General features: G+C 37.8%; 1 protein-coding gene across 1 annotated transcript; it reads right to left on the bottom strand.

Annotated features, from left to right (window-relative positions):
* Positions 1-926: 926 nt before the first annotated feature.
* LOC114524174 (terminal uridylyltransferase 7-like) lies at positions 927-18,883 on the bottom strand. Its single transcript, XM_028545304.1, has 21 exons — positions 18,075-18,883; positions 16,660-16,825; positions 16,063-16,151; positions 15,432-15,483; positions 15,132-15,201; positions 14,854-14,890; positions 14,383-14,472; positions 14,169-14,285; positions 13,579-13,638; positions 13,418-13,479; positions 12,474-12,586; positions 11,779-11,829; positions 11,007-11,081; positions 9,514-10,134; positions 9,074-9,160; positions 8,078-8,427; positions 7,159-7,350; positions 5,315-5,486; positions 4,250-4,744; positions 2,695-3,647; positions 927-2,323 (listed from the first exon to the last, which is right to left on the bottom strand). The coding sequence occupies exons 1-21, from the start codon at positions 18,237-18,239 to the stop codon at positions 1,286-1,288; spliced, it is 5,055 nt and encodes a 1,684-aa protein (XP_028401105.1). The 5' UTR covers positions 18,240-18,883; the 3' UTR covers positions 927-1,285.
* Between the last annotated feature and the right edge of the window lie 441 nt (positions 18,884-19,324).

Raw genomic sequence — 19,324 nt, 5'->3', positions numbered from 1 at the left:
TGTTCACAACAATAGCGAAACGTGTCTCAATTCAATTAGGAATTGAAGCCTTGCACATGATTTGACCACGTCAAGTTTGACGAAGACTGATTGAAACACTACAAAAGAAAAAGATCCTTGGATACCGCGGCTAATAGAAGCAAAGCGATGAAGTAATACAGCTGTATGCAAGAAAGCTTTATTTGCAGTGCTTTCAATGAGCACTTGAATAATAGAGACCTTTAGCTTAACCAATATGACAAACCGCAAACAGCTAATTTCAAATAACATTTAAAATTAGATTTTTGGCAGTTTCTCGGCCACAATTTTTCTCAGTAGTTATACTCTATATGTTTGAAAATAATGCACCAATTTTCTCGGTCTCAGAAACCTAGCATTTGTTTTGAAAATTCGAAATGAATTACTCTGTTTGCCGTTGGGTTGTCGTAAACGTCAAGCTAAAGATCTCTATTATCATGCATAAACTCCAGAAAGAATTTCTATAGAGCGCATTTTGTAGATGGGACACCGGAAGAAAGATCCGGCAGATACGAAGGAAATTCAGATAGATATGGTTGTGACTTGAGTAGATGTATGACTTACGCCTTCTGCGTATAGATACACCCAGTGGCGTAGCCAGCCCGACAATTTAGTCATGCTATGCTAATATTTTGGTGTTCATCGATTGTGAAAACAATGAGTTTCTAAAGAAATGAATAATGATAATAACATAAAATTTACATAGCATGACTAAATCGTCAAGCTGGCTACGCCACTGGATACACCTGTGAAGTCGTTATGCGTAGAAAACGCATAGACATTTAAAAAATCTACAAACATGCATTCTGGCATTCTCGAAAATACAGTTTCTAAAATCATTTTCTATCTTTTGACCTTGTTTACTTCTATTAATGGAAACATATACACAAACATAATAAAAGCGATGGGATCTAAACTATAATTTATTTCCTGTTAATATTTACACACAACTTCAACGATGTTAATAAAGAGATTGCAGTTGGACATTTTTCTGATTAAATTTCGTTAGCTTGAAAAATGTTCGAATCAAAATATTCTTGGTGAAATAGTGCGTGGGGGAATCTACGGTTATACTGTAAAATTCCTGCTGAACACACCGACTTCAAGTTTTGATAAAAAATTCCTGGTTTTAAAGTCACAGCTAAAAACATGGTAACGTCTATTCAATAAAATGGATGATTTTGTGTAGCGAGGTAAAAAAGGAACAAAATATGAACTAAAAAAGTCAACTTTCCTCTTTCTATATAGGCTAGCTTTTTGCGTAACATCATTTGGCGTCATCAGTTTTAGGTGATTTCTTTTGTCGCGATCTTTTTCGCCTGGGGTTTCTATTTAAATTACCCCCAGGACTTTGCTCGTGAGGCATCTTGGCATTCACCTCCCGGAGATCTCCGGTAACTTTCACAACCAGTTGGGTTTTATCCACGGTCGGCGTGTTCTCATTATCACCTGTCGTTATGAAATGCCTTCCATTTGGTGTATTTTGGTTTTGCCTCTGTTGTTGTTTTGAATGTTTTTGTTGTTTATGCGCGTCTTGGTTTTCCTGTTTTTGATGCTTGCCTGGTGATTGTTGTTGTTGTTGTTGTTGTTGTTGTTGTTGTTGTTGCTGCTGTTGTTTTTGTTGCTGTGATTGTTGTTGGTTTTGTTCCGGAGCTTGTCGTCGAGGTTGCTGTTGTTGTTGTTTTTGTTTCCGTGATTGTTGTTGTTTTTGCTTTTGTTGCTGTGATTGTTGCTCTTGTTGCGGTGATTGTGATTGTTGTGGTTGGTGTTGTTTTTGTCTGTCTTGCTGTGACTGTTGTTGTTTTTGTTGCAGTAGCTGTTGCTGTGGTTGTTCCTGTTGTAGCTGCTGCTGATGTTGTTGATGCTGACGAGAATGTTGCTGATGCGTTTCATGTTGCTGTTGCGGATGCGACTTCTGTAAAAATGCGGGTGCTAATGGTCGTGGATTTCTATAACGAATCCTAATCTCTCGTGGTTTCCTCCGTTCTCTTTTTTGCCCTACTGGCAATTGCTCGCCGTGTTGAACATTTTGAACATGTGTTTGGTTTTCTGGTTCGCTAGACTTTTTCTCTTGCGGTGAAACGTTATTGGAGTGAGTTGAAAGCTTCGATATTTCTCCTTCTTCATCTGGATTATGAGATGGTAGTCCCCGATGGAATGCAATGTTGTCTTTAACAAGATCATTTTCTTTCATACAACCGCTATCCTTCTCCGCTTGGCCGCCTTCCTGTTTCCGTTTGTTTTTCTGTCTATTTTTTGAATTCAACGTGAACGTGTCACCTTTGTTGGTGGTTTTTGGATTCATCTACATCAAAATAAATCACCTTGGATAACTTTTTAGGCACAAGAAAAAGAATCACTATTGCTATGTAAAGGCAAATGCAATGATTTATACCGTTCAGGGAATCGATATAAACGTTTTCTTCGCACATATTTATATAACTTCAAAAATACAACAAGAAATTGAAACAAAATAATAACACTTCCTCCTCATGATAAAACACTGTTCGACATAGCAATTTGTTGAATTTTGGATTCTTGCAGGAAAAAGTGTAGAGTTCAAAGGTCACAGACCACACCAAAAATTCAGGGCAAAGTTGTGGAGGATGGCAAATTCATAATATCTCGTTTGTTTCTTGAGATTGGATATGAGTATATGAATCTACATATTCTTACCGTAGCTATATTTTGGACCTTCGGGGGTTGTCTGAATTCGACGTTTGCGTCATCACTGCCAAGTCCATCGTCTCTACTTGCCTTTTTCAAGGCCGAACTTTCGTCTTGATCAGCACTCTGATCGGGAGAACTCCCCTCATTTACATTCATCGTGCGTAGTGCATCTAACAAAGAGGGGATTATATCCGGTACTTTTTCAGTTGGAACAGGGATTGTCTCGCCTTTTTCTGCTACTTGGAAACCATAAGTCTTGTCCTCCTGTGGAGATTGAGGATGGTCATATCTTTCTAACTCCTCGCATGAGATGACACGCGGACTACGGCTCACTGGTGACAAGGGATTGTGCTCGACTCGTTGGGGAGATTCAAATGGTTGGTAAACAGGCGGGGAGTTGATCAGAAGCATGTTATCTCTCTGGAATGCGTCAAACTGAAAGGGATTGTCTGGACTTCCAAATAGCTGCGCACCTGGACCTATTGCACATTGGGGACCAGCAGGTACGAATCGAGGTCCACTGGAAACCTCAGAAAATATCGGCCGAGTGCATGGGATCATAGAATTAGACGGGTGCAGTCCACTTAAGGGTGACATTGGTGGTCTAACAGGCAAAGACTGTTTGTCAGGAGGTGACCCTGGCGCCATATTCCTGGGCATCATGTCGTGTGATGGATATGGCAAACGGTTTCTCGGAAACATACCCAGAGGTGGCATTGCCGCGACTGGAGAGCGAAGTCTCACGGCCGAAGGGGGTTGCAAATAATTCCACATGCCGGGAGGGGAGTTCATTCGCATCGGGCGTGGTTGCGTGGCCGAAAAAGGGAACGTAGGTAATATTGTCTGTTGTGGCTGTGGATAGGCTGTAGAATTTTGGAAAACTGGAATGTTGCTCGGGTTGTTTACTTTTGTAGGGGGTGTCTGTCTCACGGGAGGATGTTGAACAACTTTGGTTGCTTCTTATATAAAACAAAGACAAGAAGAGCACATTTGAGCATTTTTTCTTCGATTAGCAATATCAAGGTCGACTACATATGCAACCCATAAAATATTTCTGTGGCGATAATTAGAATGTAATGATCGAGTTTAGGTAGTTTAAGGTATTTTAAAAAACTTTGCAATACATTATGTAATTGAAAAAGTTTGTATTGGTGTATTTATTAGCCTTTTGACGGACATGATGTCAAATCGGGAATTGCCAAATCAGTTTTCTTTTGTTTCAGTTGCACGAAATTCCCGATTTGACGTGACTTTAAAGGCTAATGAATCCATCAAGACAATTGTTTTCAATCACAAAATGCATTGTAAAGTTTTTTAAAATACTTTAAACTTTCTATATATCACAAATCCGCAACCATGATATAGGCACTTTGAATCTTGGCCTGCAAATTCTATTATAATGCCTATATAATGGAGTTAATATAACTTCTCATAAGTAATTGCAAATTCCTAATACCGTAAAGAGAACTATGAGGCAGTACCCCTGCTGTAGGTATAGGATTATATAATGAGTTTATAAATCGCGCAACCGATTATTTTGCCATAAAGGGATAGTGTATACCTTGGATTTTGCTTTTGTTCAACATTTCTTGCTTAATTCCTTCTGGAGGTCTCTCAATGCTTTTCCGATCGTTGTTCTGTTCCTTTTTCTCGGGTGCGCTTTGTGCATCTCCCTCGCGGTTGCCTTTGGAGGCTTTCTCATTTTGTTCACCTTTTTCCGCTTTCTCCTGATGAACCTTCTCTTGCTTACCTTGTTCGCCTTTTTCATCCTTTGTCTTCTGGCCTTTCCCTCGCTTTGATCTATTATTAAAGGGACATTCCTTAGCCAAATGACCGATCTTTCCGCAGATGTTGCAATTTCTTCCAGTCGGAGGCAGGCGTCCATCGGTGAGGTAAACCGTGTCGAAGAAAAAGCGCTGTCGATCCTGAATACCTCGTGGTATATCTTCACGCGCGGTTCCGAAGCGCTGACGAGCCCTCTCGAACGTTGAACGAATGTATTTCACCATGCCCAGAGTGAGGGCGGCTCCAAGGTTGTGCGATAAAACAAAGGGATCTATAAGTAGAACGATATTGTGTTTAAAGTTTAATTTACGAAAAATGTAGCTGCGCGCCAGAGGTAGCTAGGCACTAGGTGTCAGCATTTTCACATTCTAGAAAGCTACACGCGAATACAGGATCGTAAACCGTTTACTTTCACATCTGAAGATGATTAACCAAAAACATTGGTCTGACGCTGTGATTACATTATGATGAGGCGGAAACTGAGCTACAATAGTGTTAAAAACCGTGTGTTTCGAGAAGTTTCTGTCAGTGATAAAAAGCACGCAATAAAACATTCAATAATTTGATTTTTATCTTTTAACATGTTACATTTTGTAAGGGAATCCGAAAATTCGCATATTTAACCAAAAGCGCAGTGACCACAAAGCCATGTGCTCATATAGTATAGCTGTACGTCGATAAGATATATGTTTACTGGAAACATTTAATTTTAAAATGTTTGCTTTTTACGGAGAGGCTAATATTTGTGATCTTTTGACTATACATGCACTCTAATTGATGCTGTATGGTTGGTCATGTTACTTCCATGTATATACACTATACAAAAGCTTCGAACGCTAACCTTCAATACATATTTGTCTCCCATTCCAGAGCTTTTCAAACTTCGTCAGGGGCCTGAGGTAACGAACACACACAACATTGCGACGATAATCAAATTCTTCTGTGTAATAACGAAGAAATCCCAGCCATAATTCACCGAAACTCTCCTTATTTTGTGCTGTCCATTTTGTTCTCTGAAAATAGTTAGTGAGAAGATTCAGCTAGCGTCGTTTATTAGAGAGTTTAAGATTAATAAATAAAACGCCAAACGCCAGGCAAAGAAAAATTTTGTCTCAGAAGTATTAAAGAGCAAATTGACTCTAAAACTCCAGGTACAACAAATGTTACAAATTATCGGAAAGAACTGAGTATTAAACGAAGAAGAACGAACAAAAATTATCAGAAGACGTTATCATACGTCCAGGGTTTGGGGACAGATTTTACTAAATTGTTAGAAACAGCTAGGACGTTTCAATTTATCTACGAAGCTCAAGGGTAAAAAGAAATAGTTCAACAAACATTCCAACACAATTTGAGGGAACAAAAAAAATTTCTCGTATTTTGACCGGTTTGATGATACTATATAATAATTAACGCAGCTTCAGTTTTTTATGAGACACCCTGTATGTATGACAGGATTGCTATAAGAAAGTCAATAGTATATGAATTCTATAACCCAAGGATACAAATATTAATTCTTTGTCATTAAAGTGCCCCTGACACAAAATGCGATTTTTACACTGTGGAAAGGACTCCGAGTATGTGTCCGAGTATTTCGCTGAAAGAATTTTTCGATTTCATGAAAACGTCGCAATTTTAGAGACGTTTGAAAGCCTCAAAATTGGGGGTTTCGGTGGTACATGTTCGTGGTAATAAGGAAACTGGAACGAGGGTAATTTTTGACGTCACACAAGTGAGTCTGAGTGCTTCGTGTTTCTGTATCATATGTATAAGCATACTGACTTATTTATGTCGATCGTTGAGAGAATATGGCATAGGAAACATGTGTTAAACAACAACATGTGTTAAATTCGCGTCCTGGTCGCATACAAGTGACTCCGTAACATTTACTGTATCTATCTGCAAAACTATAAACAGACATTTCGCTTAGTGACGACATTTATGGATTCCGCACTTTCACCTTTATAAGGACAAAAGTCAACACATCGCGGTCAATATGTGGCGACATTTGACTATTGTGATGACTGGCAATATTCGCTATATATTACTCGTCTACCGATATTTCAAACGTTATACGCAGTTTGTTATGAGTTTGCTCTGTGCCTTTTGATAGGTTTCTGGCCATTTCTGACCGTCATCTAGCGGCTTTTCACAACATGCTAAACCGGGTATAAATCTAAGTCGTTGTCAACCTATCATATAGCATGCGCGCATCAAACCTGAACGCTGGTATTCTTCACATCTTCTTTTTCGACGGTGCAAGGTATAAACTTTGACCCTAACCCTGATAGCTAGTATAAAAATTGGATCCTGCGGTCGACAATATTTGAAATACTGTGTATTAAAAACAGCATAGGACCTTAGTGAGTTTGCAGCGAACCACTTGCGTGACGCCACTAAAATCGCTAGTTCCAGTGTTCTGTTACGACGTCCATGGGTTCAAAAATATATCGATTCAAACGGCTCTCGTTTTTACAAAATCGAAAAATTCTTTCACCATAACACTCGGACAAATGCGTACTTTCCATGGTGCAAAAATTGCATTTTGCGTCAGGGGCACTTTAAACAACACATTGATTACTTTGTCTTTAAAGAAATAATCAAAAGTAAATAAACGGCGAAAAGTTGCTGTACGCAACAATCCTAGTTGTTCAAAAACTTAACACTGCTGAAGGATTCGCTTACCAAGTTTTTTAAATCGGAAAAGAACCAGCAGTTGTGTCCTTCAACAATATTCTGTGGTTGTTCTTTGCCATCATACAGCTCTTGCAAAACAGGTAAAACTGGTGGGCGACGTTGTTGCAGAAAATGTAATAGCATCAGAATGTAGGCGTACGACGAGAGACTGCCTTTTGAAGCATCACCGATATCACATAGCTGTATATACAAACAATTAGAAATCGTAAACTTTCCCTCTAAGCAGATACGGCGCAACGTTGACATAGGAATATAAGGATGATCGTAATGTACTAAATATCCTGACCTGTAGGAAAATCTCGTGCATGATATAATTTATAAGATAGTAACTCTTCTAAGGTTTTCCGCCATCCCCTCTTTTCGGCAATGGCAAAGAAGAATATCATGCTGCGAAATGCTTGAGCAATTAGATTGGGGTTTTTCACAAGTGGTTAGCTAGTTCAAAAAGGTTAGCAATGTAATCCGCTCCTAGCAATACGCAGTGCAATGAGGAGAAAAAGGAGAATGCAGGTATACAATCTGAAGTATGCAGTAGACCATTCTCAAGATAATCGTTCCCGGCCCTTCTGCACGTTTCTGGACAGTACGTTGGCTAAATAGTGCAGATACAGTTGACCTAACAAGTGCAGTTCACTTTCTTAACACCCTTGGGAGCTTGAGAATGAAAGATGGTCAAGACTGATCCAGTTTGCTACTCTAAAATTTGTCTAAAAAATAGCAACCATTGACTATGCGCTATCGCTATTGGAAGATAGTTCAGACTAATCAGGTTTGCTTGTCCATAATTTGGCCAAAGAATATAGACTACTCTGTTACTTGAAATATGGTTTAAAAATCGAAAAATAGAACGATCATCCTGCATGGGAAAGGCTATACCATATGCATGGTGAATAATGTTGCAACTAACCTTTACAAAAATCTTGAGTGTACACCCCAGGACATGGACACGAGGATCAATTTGAACGTATGCCGCTAACAACTTTGTGTTCCACAGAGCTACTTCGTTATACAAACTAATATCTGCTTCAACCTTCGCATGTTTGATGAAAAATTTTACAATGGGCACTTTGGCGCCAGTGATGGGGATTACGTCCGAGCACTCGGGGTTCTTCCTAAGCATTGCCGCGAGTCGTGTGATGTATTCGATGCAGTCTATATCGCTCTTTTTCTTGCCTTCCAATGTCATACAAAGATCCATATCACTGCCCGTGAAACCAAAGCCATTGCAAGACGAGCCAAACAAATGCAGCATAGCGTCTAGAAGATAAAAGATGCACAGTAAGCATTATATACCATTTTACAAGCGAAACATAAACATTGCATATAAAAATTAACCAGATCTGCTATGAAAGTTTCCATGCCTCTAATACCTAAGCAGCTAGACGTTGGTCCCAAGATAAACGAGTCGCGTTTTAACTTCTGCCAGTAACAATATACTGACGTTTCCAGCAACACTCGTCGCTCCTCGTTTCTTTACATCGTGAATATTGATTAAGGCCTGACGGCACATGCGCAGTTGCGGCGTATAATACAAAAATCGGGTGTTCCGGGGGTAGATTCTTTAAAAACAAAACCCACACCAGGGAAAAGCAATGTTTCAAAATTTACAGCAACGGGCGAGATTCTTCAACATTTTTATGAACTTAGAAAAAGGGATAGAGAATTAATACATAAAACAAGTAAACTGATTTAAAAACTTTACATTACTGATCACGTACGAAAAATTACTATAAGCATAAATCAACACTATAGTTCCCCGGAAGTTTACACCATGACTGACTGACTGCCTGCCTCGTTTATTGCGTATTGCGCGCGCTTTTCTTTATAACTCTCGCAGCATTCTCGTGTGTTAGGATCAGGCCATCCAAACACGGAAACCATAAAGTAATTGTTTAATACTTACCCGGGATATGGTTCCTAATATAGGTTTCCAGTGCACGGAGATAAAATTGCCGTTTTGTAACGTCCTCTTGAGTGATACCGAAATCCTCTAAAATAAAAACATGGAAACAGCTTATATACTCACGGAGGCGAAGGCGAATGTGGGCTTGTGATCACCGAGTCTGTGGCGATTATTTGTTTTAGTATAACTTTAGTGTTGAAAAGTTTAATTTATTAATACACTATTTTCGCAAATGAAATCATTTAGTAAATCCAAAAACTTTGCATGTATATGGTATGTGATTCACTTCGACGAATTTTAGGGAAATGTGGCTCAGAGACCGGTCGATATTACAGAATTTCTATTATGTTTAACTATTTGGGCAAAGAGCACGTGAAATTTAAGCTCGTCGTTAAGAGCAGAATCAGACGCTCGTTTTATACATGCTACCTACATCTTACCTTTGCAACAAAAACAGACTTTGGTCAAGACATCTTTAAACCAATCAGGCATAAGTGGCAACGGCTTTACCGTTCTGGTGACCTGATCAGCGGTACAGTTATCAACAATATGATCCTCCTCGCCGCAGAACGTACATGTCGTGTCAAGAGTATTTCCTTTACGAAGTACCGAATCGTCAAAAATATATTCGGCATTTTCCCAATCGCCGAGCAAATCACAAGATGGAGCGGACAATGCCTCCTTTGCAACCTTCGAATCGATATTAGCAATCTCGCGGGGAGAACAAGGATCTTCCAAAAGTGACTGGTCTGTAATGATTGTAGAATCAGCACCGTCGTTATCACTTATAGAACTGTCGTTAATCGTATCCATCGCAAAAATACCATCAATCAAATCTTCATTGTCACTTCCATTACCAGCTTCATGGCCGTTTTCATCCTCAACTTCACCATCAATTTCATCATCAAGTTCAACTTGTCGCCTATCTTCATCGCTGTCAATATGTTCAATCTCGGGATCCTGAGGGCGAATTCCGTGCTTCGAAGCACTGCCTTTTTCCATATCATTAGGATCGTTTATCCGGTGATGGTCATTGCTTTGAATTTCTTTTAACTGAGAAGCTAAATCAACAAATATTGAGAGGTACAGTCTACCTAAACTTTAGAACTGAAAGTATGTATACATATATTCTCAAACATCCTTTAAAGTCATTCTCAAAGTCTTGAAATATATTGCTAATATCATGGCAAAATTGTCGTCTTGTTTTCTCTCATATTTCGAGGTTGAGGTTAAAAGTTGTTTTCTGGAACATGTTGTTCCTGGTTATATTTCACCAAATTGCCTGCTAGTAAAGATTCGCAGAGTTTGCCATCACAATATTAATTGATGGCCTGATAGAGACGGATCATTCGTCTAGACGAACTTGGGCAAGCGAAAGATAGTTGGTCTTCTAGTTCGTCTGTGTGTAAACACGGGCAAAAATGAAGGCGGATCATCCGTCAACGCGAATTATCCTCATAGTTTGTCTATTTAGATGAATTTGAATGAGTAGTTCGCCTTGACGTGTGTTTATACTCAGACGGATAATCCGTCCCTAGTATAAATCGGGCCAATCTAAATAATTGCACTTGCCCATTTACGTATACCGTAAAATCAATGCACAAACGTTTAATTTTGGGCAATAATCAAATAGGACAAAAGTATTATTCTAGGCCTTAAGAGAAACAAAGAACAGCAAAGCGACTGCAGTTCACAATTATATACATGTACTGTACACTACGACAGCGGAAAAAACAATCAAACAAGAAATGTCGAATATATATTTCTTTGATGCATGCTTAAGCTTCTCCGTCAATAATCTATTCTATTCTGCGTAAACATCACAAGTATATTTGTGTTATGTTTGCAAGATGAAGAAGTTCTAAGATTGTTTCGTTTCATATTTAGGGCGATGTATGTATACACACGTAACGAGTTTTGTTAATTAACTAACCTGTCAATGGAAAATCGGGATGGCCAGAAAAATACACCAAAGCCACGTTCAAATGCTCGATTATATATCGATATGCTAAAAACAAGGTTGGATTGCAAGTTTTTGTATTCGACAATGCAAAAAAAATTGGTCGAGTACTATAACTCAGTTATCTACCAGCAGATACCTGAATTTTGCGTGATTGCGCAATTTAACTATTAGCCAATCAAATTGCTTTTACCAACTGCAATGTATAATAACATATTTTACTATATTGCTTTTCAAGATCCTGTATTCTGATTGGTCGACGCGCGGTCCGAAAAGCCCATATCTGGACCGTGGTCTGTATCTATATTCCCTATCTGGACTAGTGTCCCGGATGTCTTATGCAGTTCAGCCATATCATAGTCAGATTATCGACCTCGCTTGTTCGATCTGTACTGCGAAATATCAGACCAATGCTAAAAAGCCTCGGTCTGATATTCCACAGTAAAGACCGCACGCTCGGTCAATAATCAGTTAATATACCTATACATTGTATATAATTATCATATATACAAATATATTCGGACGGTTCTATGGTACCTGCCGCACATGCCGCTAAAATGAAAACAGCTCCTCCTGCATGAATTCCCCATATCTTTGTTTTTGTACATAGTGTTGGTATAAATAATAGGCACTCCCTTATTTTTCAAAAATATGTCTAACGATGCGGTCGATGCCGTATACGAATTCTCAAAGGCTTCTATTGCGCGACCACCCTGAACATAGCTCGCTTAAATTTAGGACTTACCGTTGAGTTTTATCAGTGTGCGTGCAACATTTCTTTTTAAAGAAAATGGATCTGTAAAAAATTTTGGTCGGACGATAAGAGTATGAATTACTAAGTACAAATTCCTTCGAATTAAATCAATCCCCCCCCGGCTGGGCCCGATATTTCACAATTACTTCTATTATTATATTAGCATAATATTTTCAATGAAATTTAAACCCGGTTTGGACGTATTGTTTGGGCTCATTTTCGCTTATAAGTTTAGCTCATGATATAACACGACATCGAAGCCGGGCGTAAGTGAATACACCCTTATTATTGATCAAAGTACAGTAAACCTATTCATTAAGCTATGCTATCAGCGAGGTTCATGATCATATACTGCGGTACAGTCAACAAGTGTACGCTATAGGCATGTCTGGATAAGTAATTATATCTTCTTTTTCTTAGGTGGATTTGGCTGCAGGGGATGTAGTATAGTTAGCTATACCAACTTTTTTTCATCGCTGTTTTTAATAAATATAGCAACACGACAACCCCTTATAAATCAGCATGTTGTTGATTAACGCATGACGTTGTTAACTAGCAGGTCAATCAAAACGACTGGTGATGTTTACGACGATGACTAAATTACAGATTAAAAAAGATTCAACAGAAAACAACATTCAAGCTAAGTCTATTATATACCACTTATATTATGCACCCTAGCATCGTACCTTCGATGGCTAACTTGAACTTTTTCCCCCAGGATTTTTCTGATCTTTTTAATTCTTTCTTTCGACGAACATTTACGATGCATAACTCGTTTCTTTCGTAGTTGGTGTAAAACCTGCAATACGATATATTTTTTATGACTGATTCAGAAAAGATCAAAGTGTTCATCAACAGAATAACAGAAAAAATTAAGGTGGAAATGCAAGCTAATTATTGTCGTCGACACGCTTTTCATGGCTACTTGACTTAATATAGCTACGTAGAACCTTTAAACCTTAAAAATAAAGCCCCGTTCATACTAGTCTTTATACTTTTAGCACGATACGGTGACCTTGGTACTCGTATTCGATTTCATTAGTGTTCAAAGGCCGAGTACAGGTGTACGCGGGTACCCATTTTAACACCATTTTAACAGTGCCGATAAATCGAATATACCATACAACCAGTCCAGGGGCCGGTTGCATGAAAACTGGATAGCGCTATCCACCGGATAGTGGATTTTTCCATCGCTCTAAAATCGCCTATTGTTGGTTGAAACTTTGATTAAACCTTAGTGTTCCTAAATTGAGGATCTTCTTTAATAATTGTTGCTGCCCAAGCTAAAATTTTGTTGCTTTTCAAGCATTTTTAGAACGGTTAAAAAAATCACTATCCGGTGGATAGCGCTATCCAGCCTTCGTACAACTTGCCCCAGAACAATACCTGTACAATACAGTTAACCATACACAGCATGCTGAATCGTAAAAGGCTAAGCAAAGCATGCTAAGGGCTTGTTTTCATATAATCGTAATTGTCGTGAACAAGTCATTTTGAATGTGAAAATTTGTTTTTATTCTGGTAAAGGAGGTAAATGCGAAAAACAACTATTTAGATGCAGATATAAATGCGTTCATTGATAACGAAATGCTTTTTACAGAGAAATAAAAAAAACTAGTATATAACACACCTGAGCAATCCGAGCCAAAGTTCTCCAAGAGACAGTGTATTTGTCCTCTTCCACATCTTTTGCTGAAAAGCAAGAAAAATTGCTTCCAAACGCTATTACACGCTGTATGGGAGGTTTGCTTCTCACCCTACTGTGTCATAACAATATTATTTTGAACTTACCAGAAGCACAAGTAACCCTGAGTCGCCTTCTTCGAAATATTTGGGTAATTCGTTCCCAAACTGCGAAAAAAGATCACATATTTTAGTCGTAATAGTCGACAATAGCAAGCTAAGAAAAATCAGGGGCATTAACAGATTACATACATAGAAATATGATTACATATAATATTAACCAGGCGTACGATGGCTGTATACAGTACAAAAAATGTCTGACAGTTTTTTTGTACAGACCGGAGAGTCACATTAATTAAAGCAATAGAAAACATTTTCCGTGTTTATATACAGTTATAGAAACACGCGTGGGAGTTTGGAGAAACGAGAAATAATCAGTTGGTAAAAGAGCCCGTACGTCGAGTTTTTTCACGTTACTTCGAGTTCTCCAAAACTCCTAGGCGTGCTTAGCTATAACGGTATATAAACACGGGAAAATGCTTTCCATTTCTTTTATAATAATTATAACTGAATAATATGAACTAGTGTTTATGTTCAGAAAAATTCGAAGCATGCGAAATTTTCGCAATTTTTACATCTCACATTGTTATGAGCATAACTCATGCGCAGAGCTTGACTTCGACTTAATATTTCCGTACCTTTTCATGGATGACAGGTAAAACAGGAGGTTGGATTTGTTGCAGATAATGGATAGCCATTAAAAAAAACGAGTAAGGTGGCAAGGTGCCGGCGTTTGGACGATCCACCTGACAAATCTGAAAAGATACGCAATGTATATAATGCAGGCTTTTGGTGACTGTAAAGGCACTCAAAAACATTTGTTAAGTGACATTGAAAATTATCATTGATTACCTTTGCCCATAGTCTAAAACAATGGCATAACGGTCTGACACGGCTGTCTAGGTCGCCATAAACTTTGAGGAGTGAAGTAGTAAAAAATGCCTGATGAAAAGAATATATCAGTAAAGTTCTATCCGTACGTACACTTTTCGAAGAGTGGTAGCGCCTTTTCACGCGGAATGGTACAAATTTATTTACGAAATTTGCACAGCTTTTTTTCATTTTCAACATTTCGCAACCCAACTTTCTAATTTGACAAATTTTGGGATGCTCTTTGGCTAGCTGTACATCCCGTGCAATGCATGCAGTACTGATAAATACTTGTGGTTCAGTATTTAGCTTAATCTAGGGAAATGAATTAAATATCAGTTTGGCAATTGGCAAATACTGCAATATTTGTAGCAAAGAGGGATGCGCTTCGAGCATTAATTATATAGCTATCTTAATTCTGTAATTAGCTATTAAATTACGAGAGATACTTACAGAAGTGTTTCCAGCGCTAACTTTGCATGTTAGTCCACTAAAAATCGGAAACAAATACGAGATTGATGTGAGTTAAATGACGGTAAAAAACACAACTAGTGAATTTACATAAATAGTTTCATCACGTACAGACATTGTACTTTACAGCACATTAGTACAGTTGTTATCAACTTATTGCGATGTTATGCTCTACGCCTAAACTGTTGTAACTGTATTAATATCGATGATTCGAAAAATGTCACATACATATTTTTCAACATTCTTGCATGTGGCTATACCTGTCAACATCTTTAAAATTGATAACGGGCCATTTACTTTCAAACTGTTCTTTAATTTCAGTGAATTGCTCTAAATAACAGCAAATTTCACGTTAAATGTTACCTGAGGCATATCGTTTTTAAGTTGGTCGGTATAATTGTCATGTTCCTTAGCTTCGGTCAGAACAGTTTAAACCACTGAAAACAGTGCATTTCGGTGGATCAGAAATAGACCTTTAATTTTCTAACATATTATGCCCAAAAAATTGATACCAGCCGTATTACCGGCGGAAACCAGCAGTACTACTTTAAATAACATACCGCAGCCTTGAAGTACTTTTAAAAATGCAATAAAAATTCCAGGAATTTTTTCCTGCAATTAAAGCAAAGGAAACTGGTGACAATGTGAAAATGCGCATACAGCACTAATCTGGCAATGAAAAAAAAACTACATTTTCCATTTGCTCAATAGTACAGAAAGGCCAAACAAAAGAAATCTCTAGGAAAGGTGAAGACTGCCTACAACTGCAGTTGCATGGCCTCGACCGTTTGACAGAGATTAAAAGGTGGGGAAGCCATGAAAAATTGATATAAAAATATAACATGAACAAGACACTACAAAATGTTTTTGTGCACTTGCCCCGTCTTCACAAAAAGTGAACTATTTCAGTTGAAATTAATTCAGTTGAAAAATTAATTACTATACTTTGTTGTGATTTTCCACACTGAAGTGATTTCCTTTTAAAATTTTAATGTAAGGCAGTGTATTCTTTGTTGGATTTAAGAGGTGAAAATTCCTGACATAAACTTCAGTTGCGGAATGCGGATAAAATCGGGACCCTTACTACAGGAAAAAAGAACAGATTATGGTAGTTCACAAGTTGAACTACCATAATCTGTTCTGTTTCGATCTATAGGTTCTATATTTTCTACACTTTCTTATGTACTCCACCTCATTTTCTTCATCCATGTCTATATTAACATCACTAGTTTTTAAACCAAGACCACTTTTCGAAGAACCATATAGCCGTAGAGTGCAACCTATATATTGAAGACATTGATGGTAATCAAATTTCCCGTTGTGCGGTACATAGACTTTAGAACTAGTGACCAGTTAATTAGTTCTAACTAGTCCTTGAAAAACGAAATAGTGTTTCCAATTGAAATTATAAGAGGCATTTCAATCTACATGGCTACTGTAAAAGGACTGTCATGTAAAAGGACTGTCATGCAGAAGGACTACAATTAAAGGACTGTTAGTCAAAAAGCTTTCCTAATTTATGTACGCTAATGAACAAAGTGAAATGTTTACTTTGTCAAAATGTAATTTTTTACATAATTTTTTATTGAGACATTTAAATATAATTGTATAGTTGAAATACTCTTGAAAATTTTGCTGCGGGTTCGATTAATGTGTTTAATTTCACCAATGATTTTTTTAAGAAAGAACAAAAAGTTGGGGGTGATGTTCACATGAAATAGATACACAAAAGAGATTTTTATAGGCTCTTACAGTGCATTAGAGACAAATCCATAGCAAAACCAGTACCTTTAATTTTCTGTTCAAAAAGTTTTCTGACATTATTGAAAACCATCCATCTCAAATCCAAATCTTCTTTTAACAGGCCATAGTCTGAAGATACACTGTTCAAATGCTTGCCCAGAGCAGCTAGATGCCGTGGACCTGGTACTGGCAAATTCTGTACCACAAATTCCTAAACACAAATGATATTGAGATTGCATGAAAGAAGGTGCATGATATAAATGCCATATGCCACATTAAGGCAAATGATCCTTGAAATAAGATCCGAACTCTCATTTGCATATATGATTTGCCGTCTCTGCATGAGTTTGCCATTCATGCTGTACATCTGTAACAAATCATCCAGGCTGTTTAAAATGCTTGGTGAAACTCACCAATACCAAATCAGATGGATAGATAAATAATACCAAATAGATACATCTACCATCCATTGGACGGCTATTTGTTATATCAAAATGTGATCTACAACAACATCTGCATCAGCATGACTCAAGGCTACAAAACTTGAGCTTAACTACAAGCCTTGCTTAAAGGGGTCAAAAGAATGGCCATGCTGTTGTTTGACACCACAACTTATAAATGCACCAATTTTCTTAATTCAGGTACTTTGCTTAGTGAGCATGCCATCAATAACCTTCTAATGGAAAGGTGAATAGCTACATCTGTTAGATAAACTTAATTTACCTAGAGTAGTATAGTAGCTTTCTAACATTTTGTATGTACCTGGTTACGGTACTGTAGGTGTTCTCTAGTGCCCACTTAATGTATAAAATCACAAAAAATATGATATGCATGACATTGATGACAACATTAGTAAATGGACTACCAGAAATTTACTTTAAATCAACCAAACACATTTTTCTTTTTTAAATCACCCTTCACACATCCACATTTGAAAGTTTAGTTTTGAAAAATTTCTGCTATTTTTTGCTAAGCCTAGAACGCAAGCTTGTCAACTTTTTGGCCTATAATAGTTGCGCTGGCACTGGCTAAACAGTCTTTGCAATGGCGAACAAGTGGTTCAGATGGCCAGATACAGTATATTTTTGCTCACAGGTAAAGAGAATTATTTTTCATGGTAAAGGAGGATTTTTGCATTAATATTCCTTGTCTTGGAAAAATGTCATGCGATAAGCTTTGCTTTTGTGGAGAAATTTTTTAGTTAGTTTAACTATAAAAAAGTTTTCTCTCGGTTTCTTCCTAGAGTAGAGAAACATTAGTTGAGTTGGTTTTCGAAAAACATTGTTTTGTATGAAGTGCATGTTGGGTACTAGAGCCATATAAAGGTATGGCAGCTCCTTTTAAAGATGACTTTTGGGTTGCCTATGCAAACGTTTCAATCATGACAGACTCTTTATTTCAGTTATTATCAGGTTTATAGGATTATAAGACATCACAATAAATTCCTCTCCTCAACTTACCGGTACCAACTTCAGTGGTTTCTTCTGTCTCTTTCCACCGTTTTCTTGTGTCTTCTTCTGTCCCCCATCTATTGTGTTTTCAGCATTCTCATTTCTGCTCTGCTTATTTGCCCTTCGTTTTTTATTTTTCCATGGACGTTGGTGAGTATTCGTTTCCCCTTCCATATTCGTCAACAGTACAACTCTCAAATTCCGGTCCAGTAGAAGGAATGCTTTGAAACAGCAGCCGAATCGAAGGATTCGGCCATATTGCGGTGGCTTTTAGACCGTCAATCACTTTACTGCAGTTTGTAGTTACAATAGAATATCACCGAATTTGTATGCGTATTCCAAGTTTCCAACTGAGTTGATTTCCAACGGTTTTACCTTAGCTCCATTCTGGTTAATACGAAATAATAACGAAAGAGACAAGTGTACACACTTCCAAGAAATCATGAAATTTTTATAGTTTAGTTCATTTTAGATTACAAACAACATGGCGAGTCTTGAGCCCACACACACGTCAAAGCGTATAATAGATACTTCATGTGACAAATTGCAATTACGAACAATTACTCTTTCGTTTTGTGCAAGGGCCAGAGAACTCAATTTCTTTACACAGAGGAAATGGACTAATTGAGTTCACTGACAAGGGCAGACAGAGCAAATAGATCTCGAGGCGCGGGGCCCGCGGGGGTAAAAATTACCCTATCGAACAGCTTCTTCCGTCTGCTTGTGACTTATTTGCGAAGTTTCATTCCTTTTACGTTCATGTGCACCAAGCGAAAATCCTATATAGTCGTTAGGATTTTTATATATCAGTATTACAGTCGCCAATAGAAGCGTTCCGAAAAATGTTGACCAGTTTTTCGGAACGCTTCTATTGGCACGACTGCGGGCCACAATTATTGGGCTACTATTGGTATAGCAGATCAGCCTCGTTATCATTCTTTTATGAAAAACGTGCTCAGCGTTGCCAGATCGTGAACAAAGTTCAGATTTGTGAACTTTTTGCTCTCTTCATGAACTTTTTATGAACTTCGAAGACTTGTGAACTTTTTACGAACTTTTTAAAATTGGTAAAAAGAGTTGTTTCTCATGTTTTTAAAAAGAGTTGTTTCTCATTTTTATTTGGTATTTATCATCTTTGGGGGAATTGCGGTGAATCCGGTCAATCCAATCTCCAACAATTTCCGACGATATCCCGACATATTCTGACGTTTTCCGATCTTAAAATTTAGATATGTGAACTTTTTGTCATTTTTGTGAAC

The sequence above is a fragment of the Dendronephthya gigantea genome, unplaced genomic scaffold, assembly GCF_004324835.1.
Source record: "Dendronephthya gigantea isolate DGI-Jeju-01 unplaced genomic scaffold, DenGig_1.0 000030F, whole genome shotgun sequence".
Taxonomy (NCBI): Eukaryota; Metazoa; Cnidaria; class Anthozoa; order Malacalcyonacea; family Nephtheidae; genus Dendronephthya; species Dendronephthya gigantea.
This window is presented reverse-complemented; position numbering and strand designations above follow the sequence as displayed.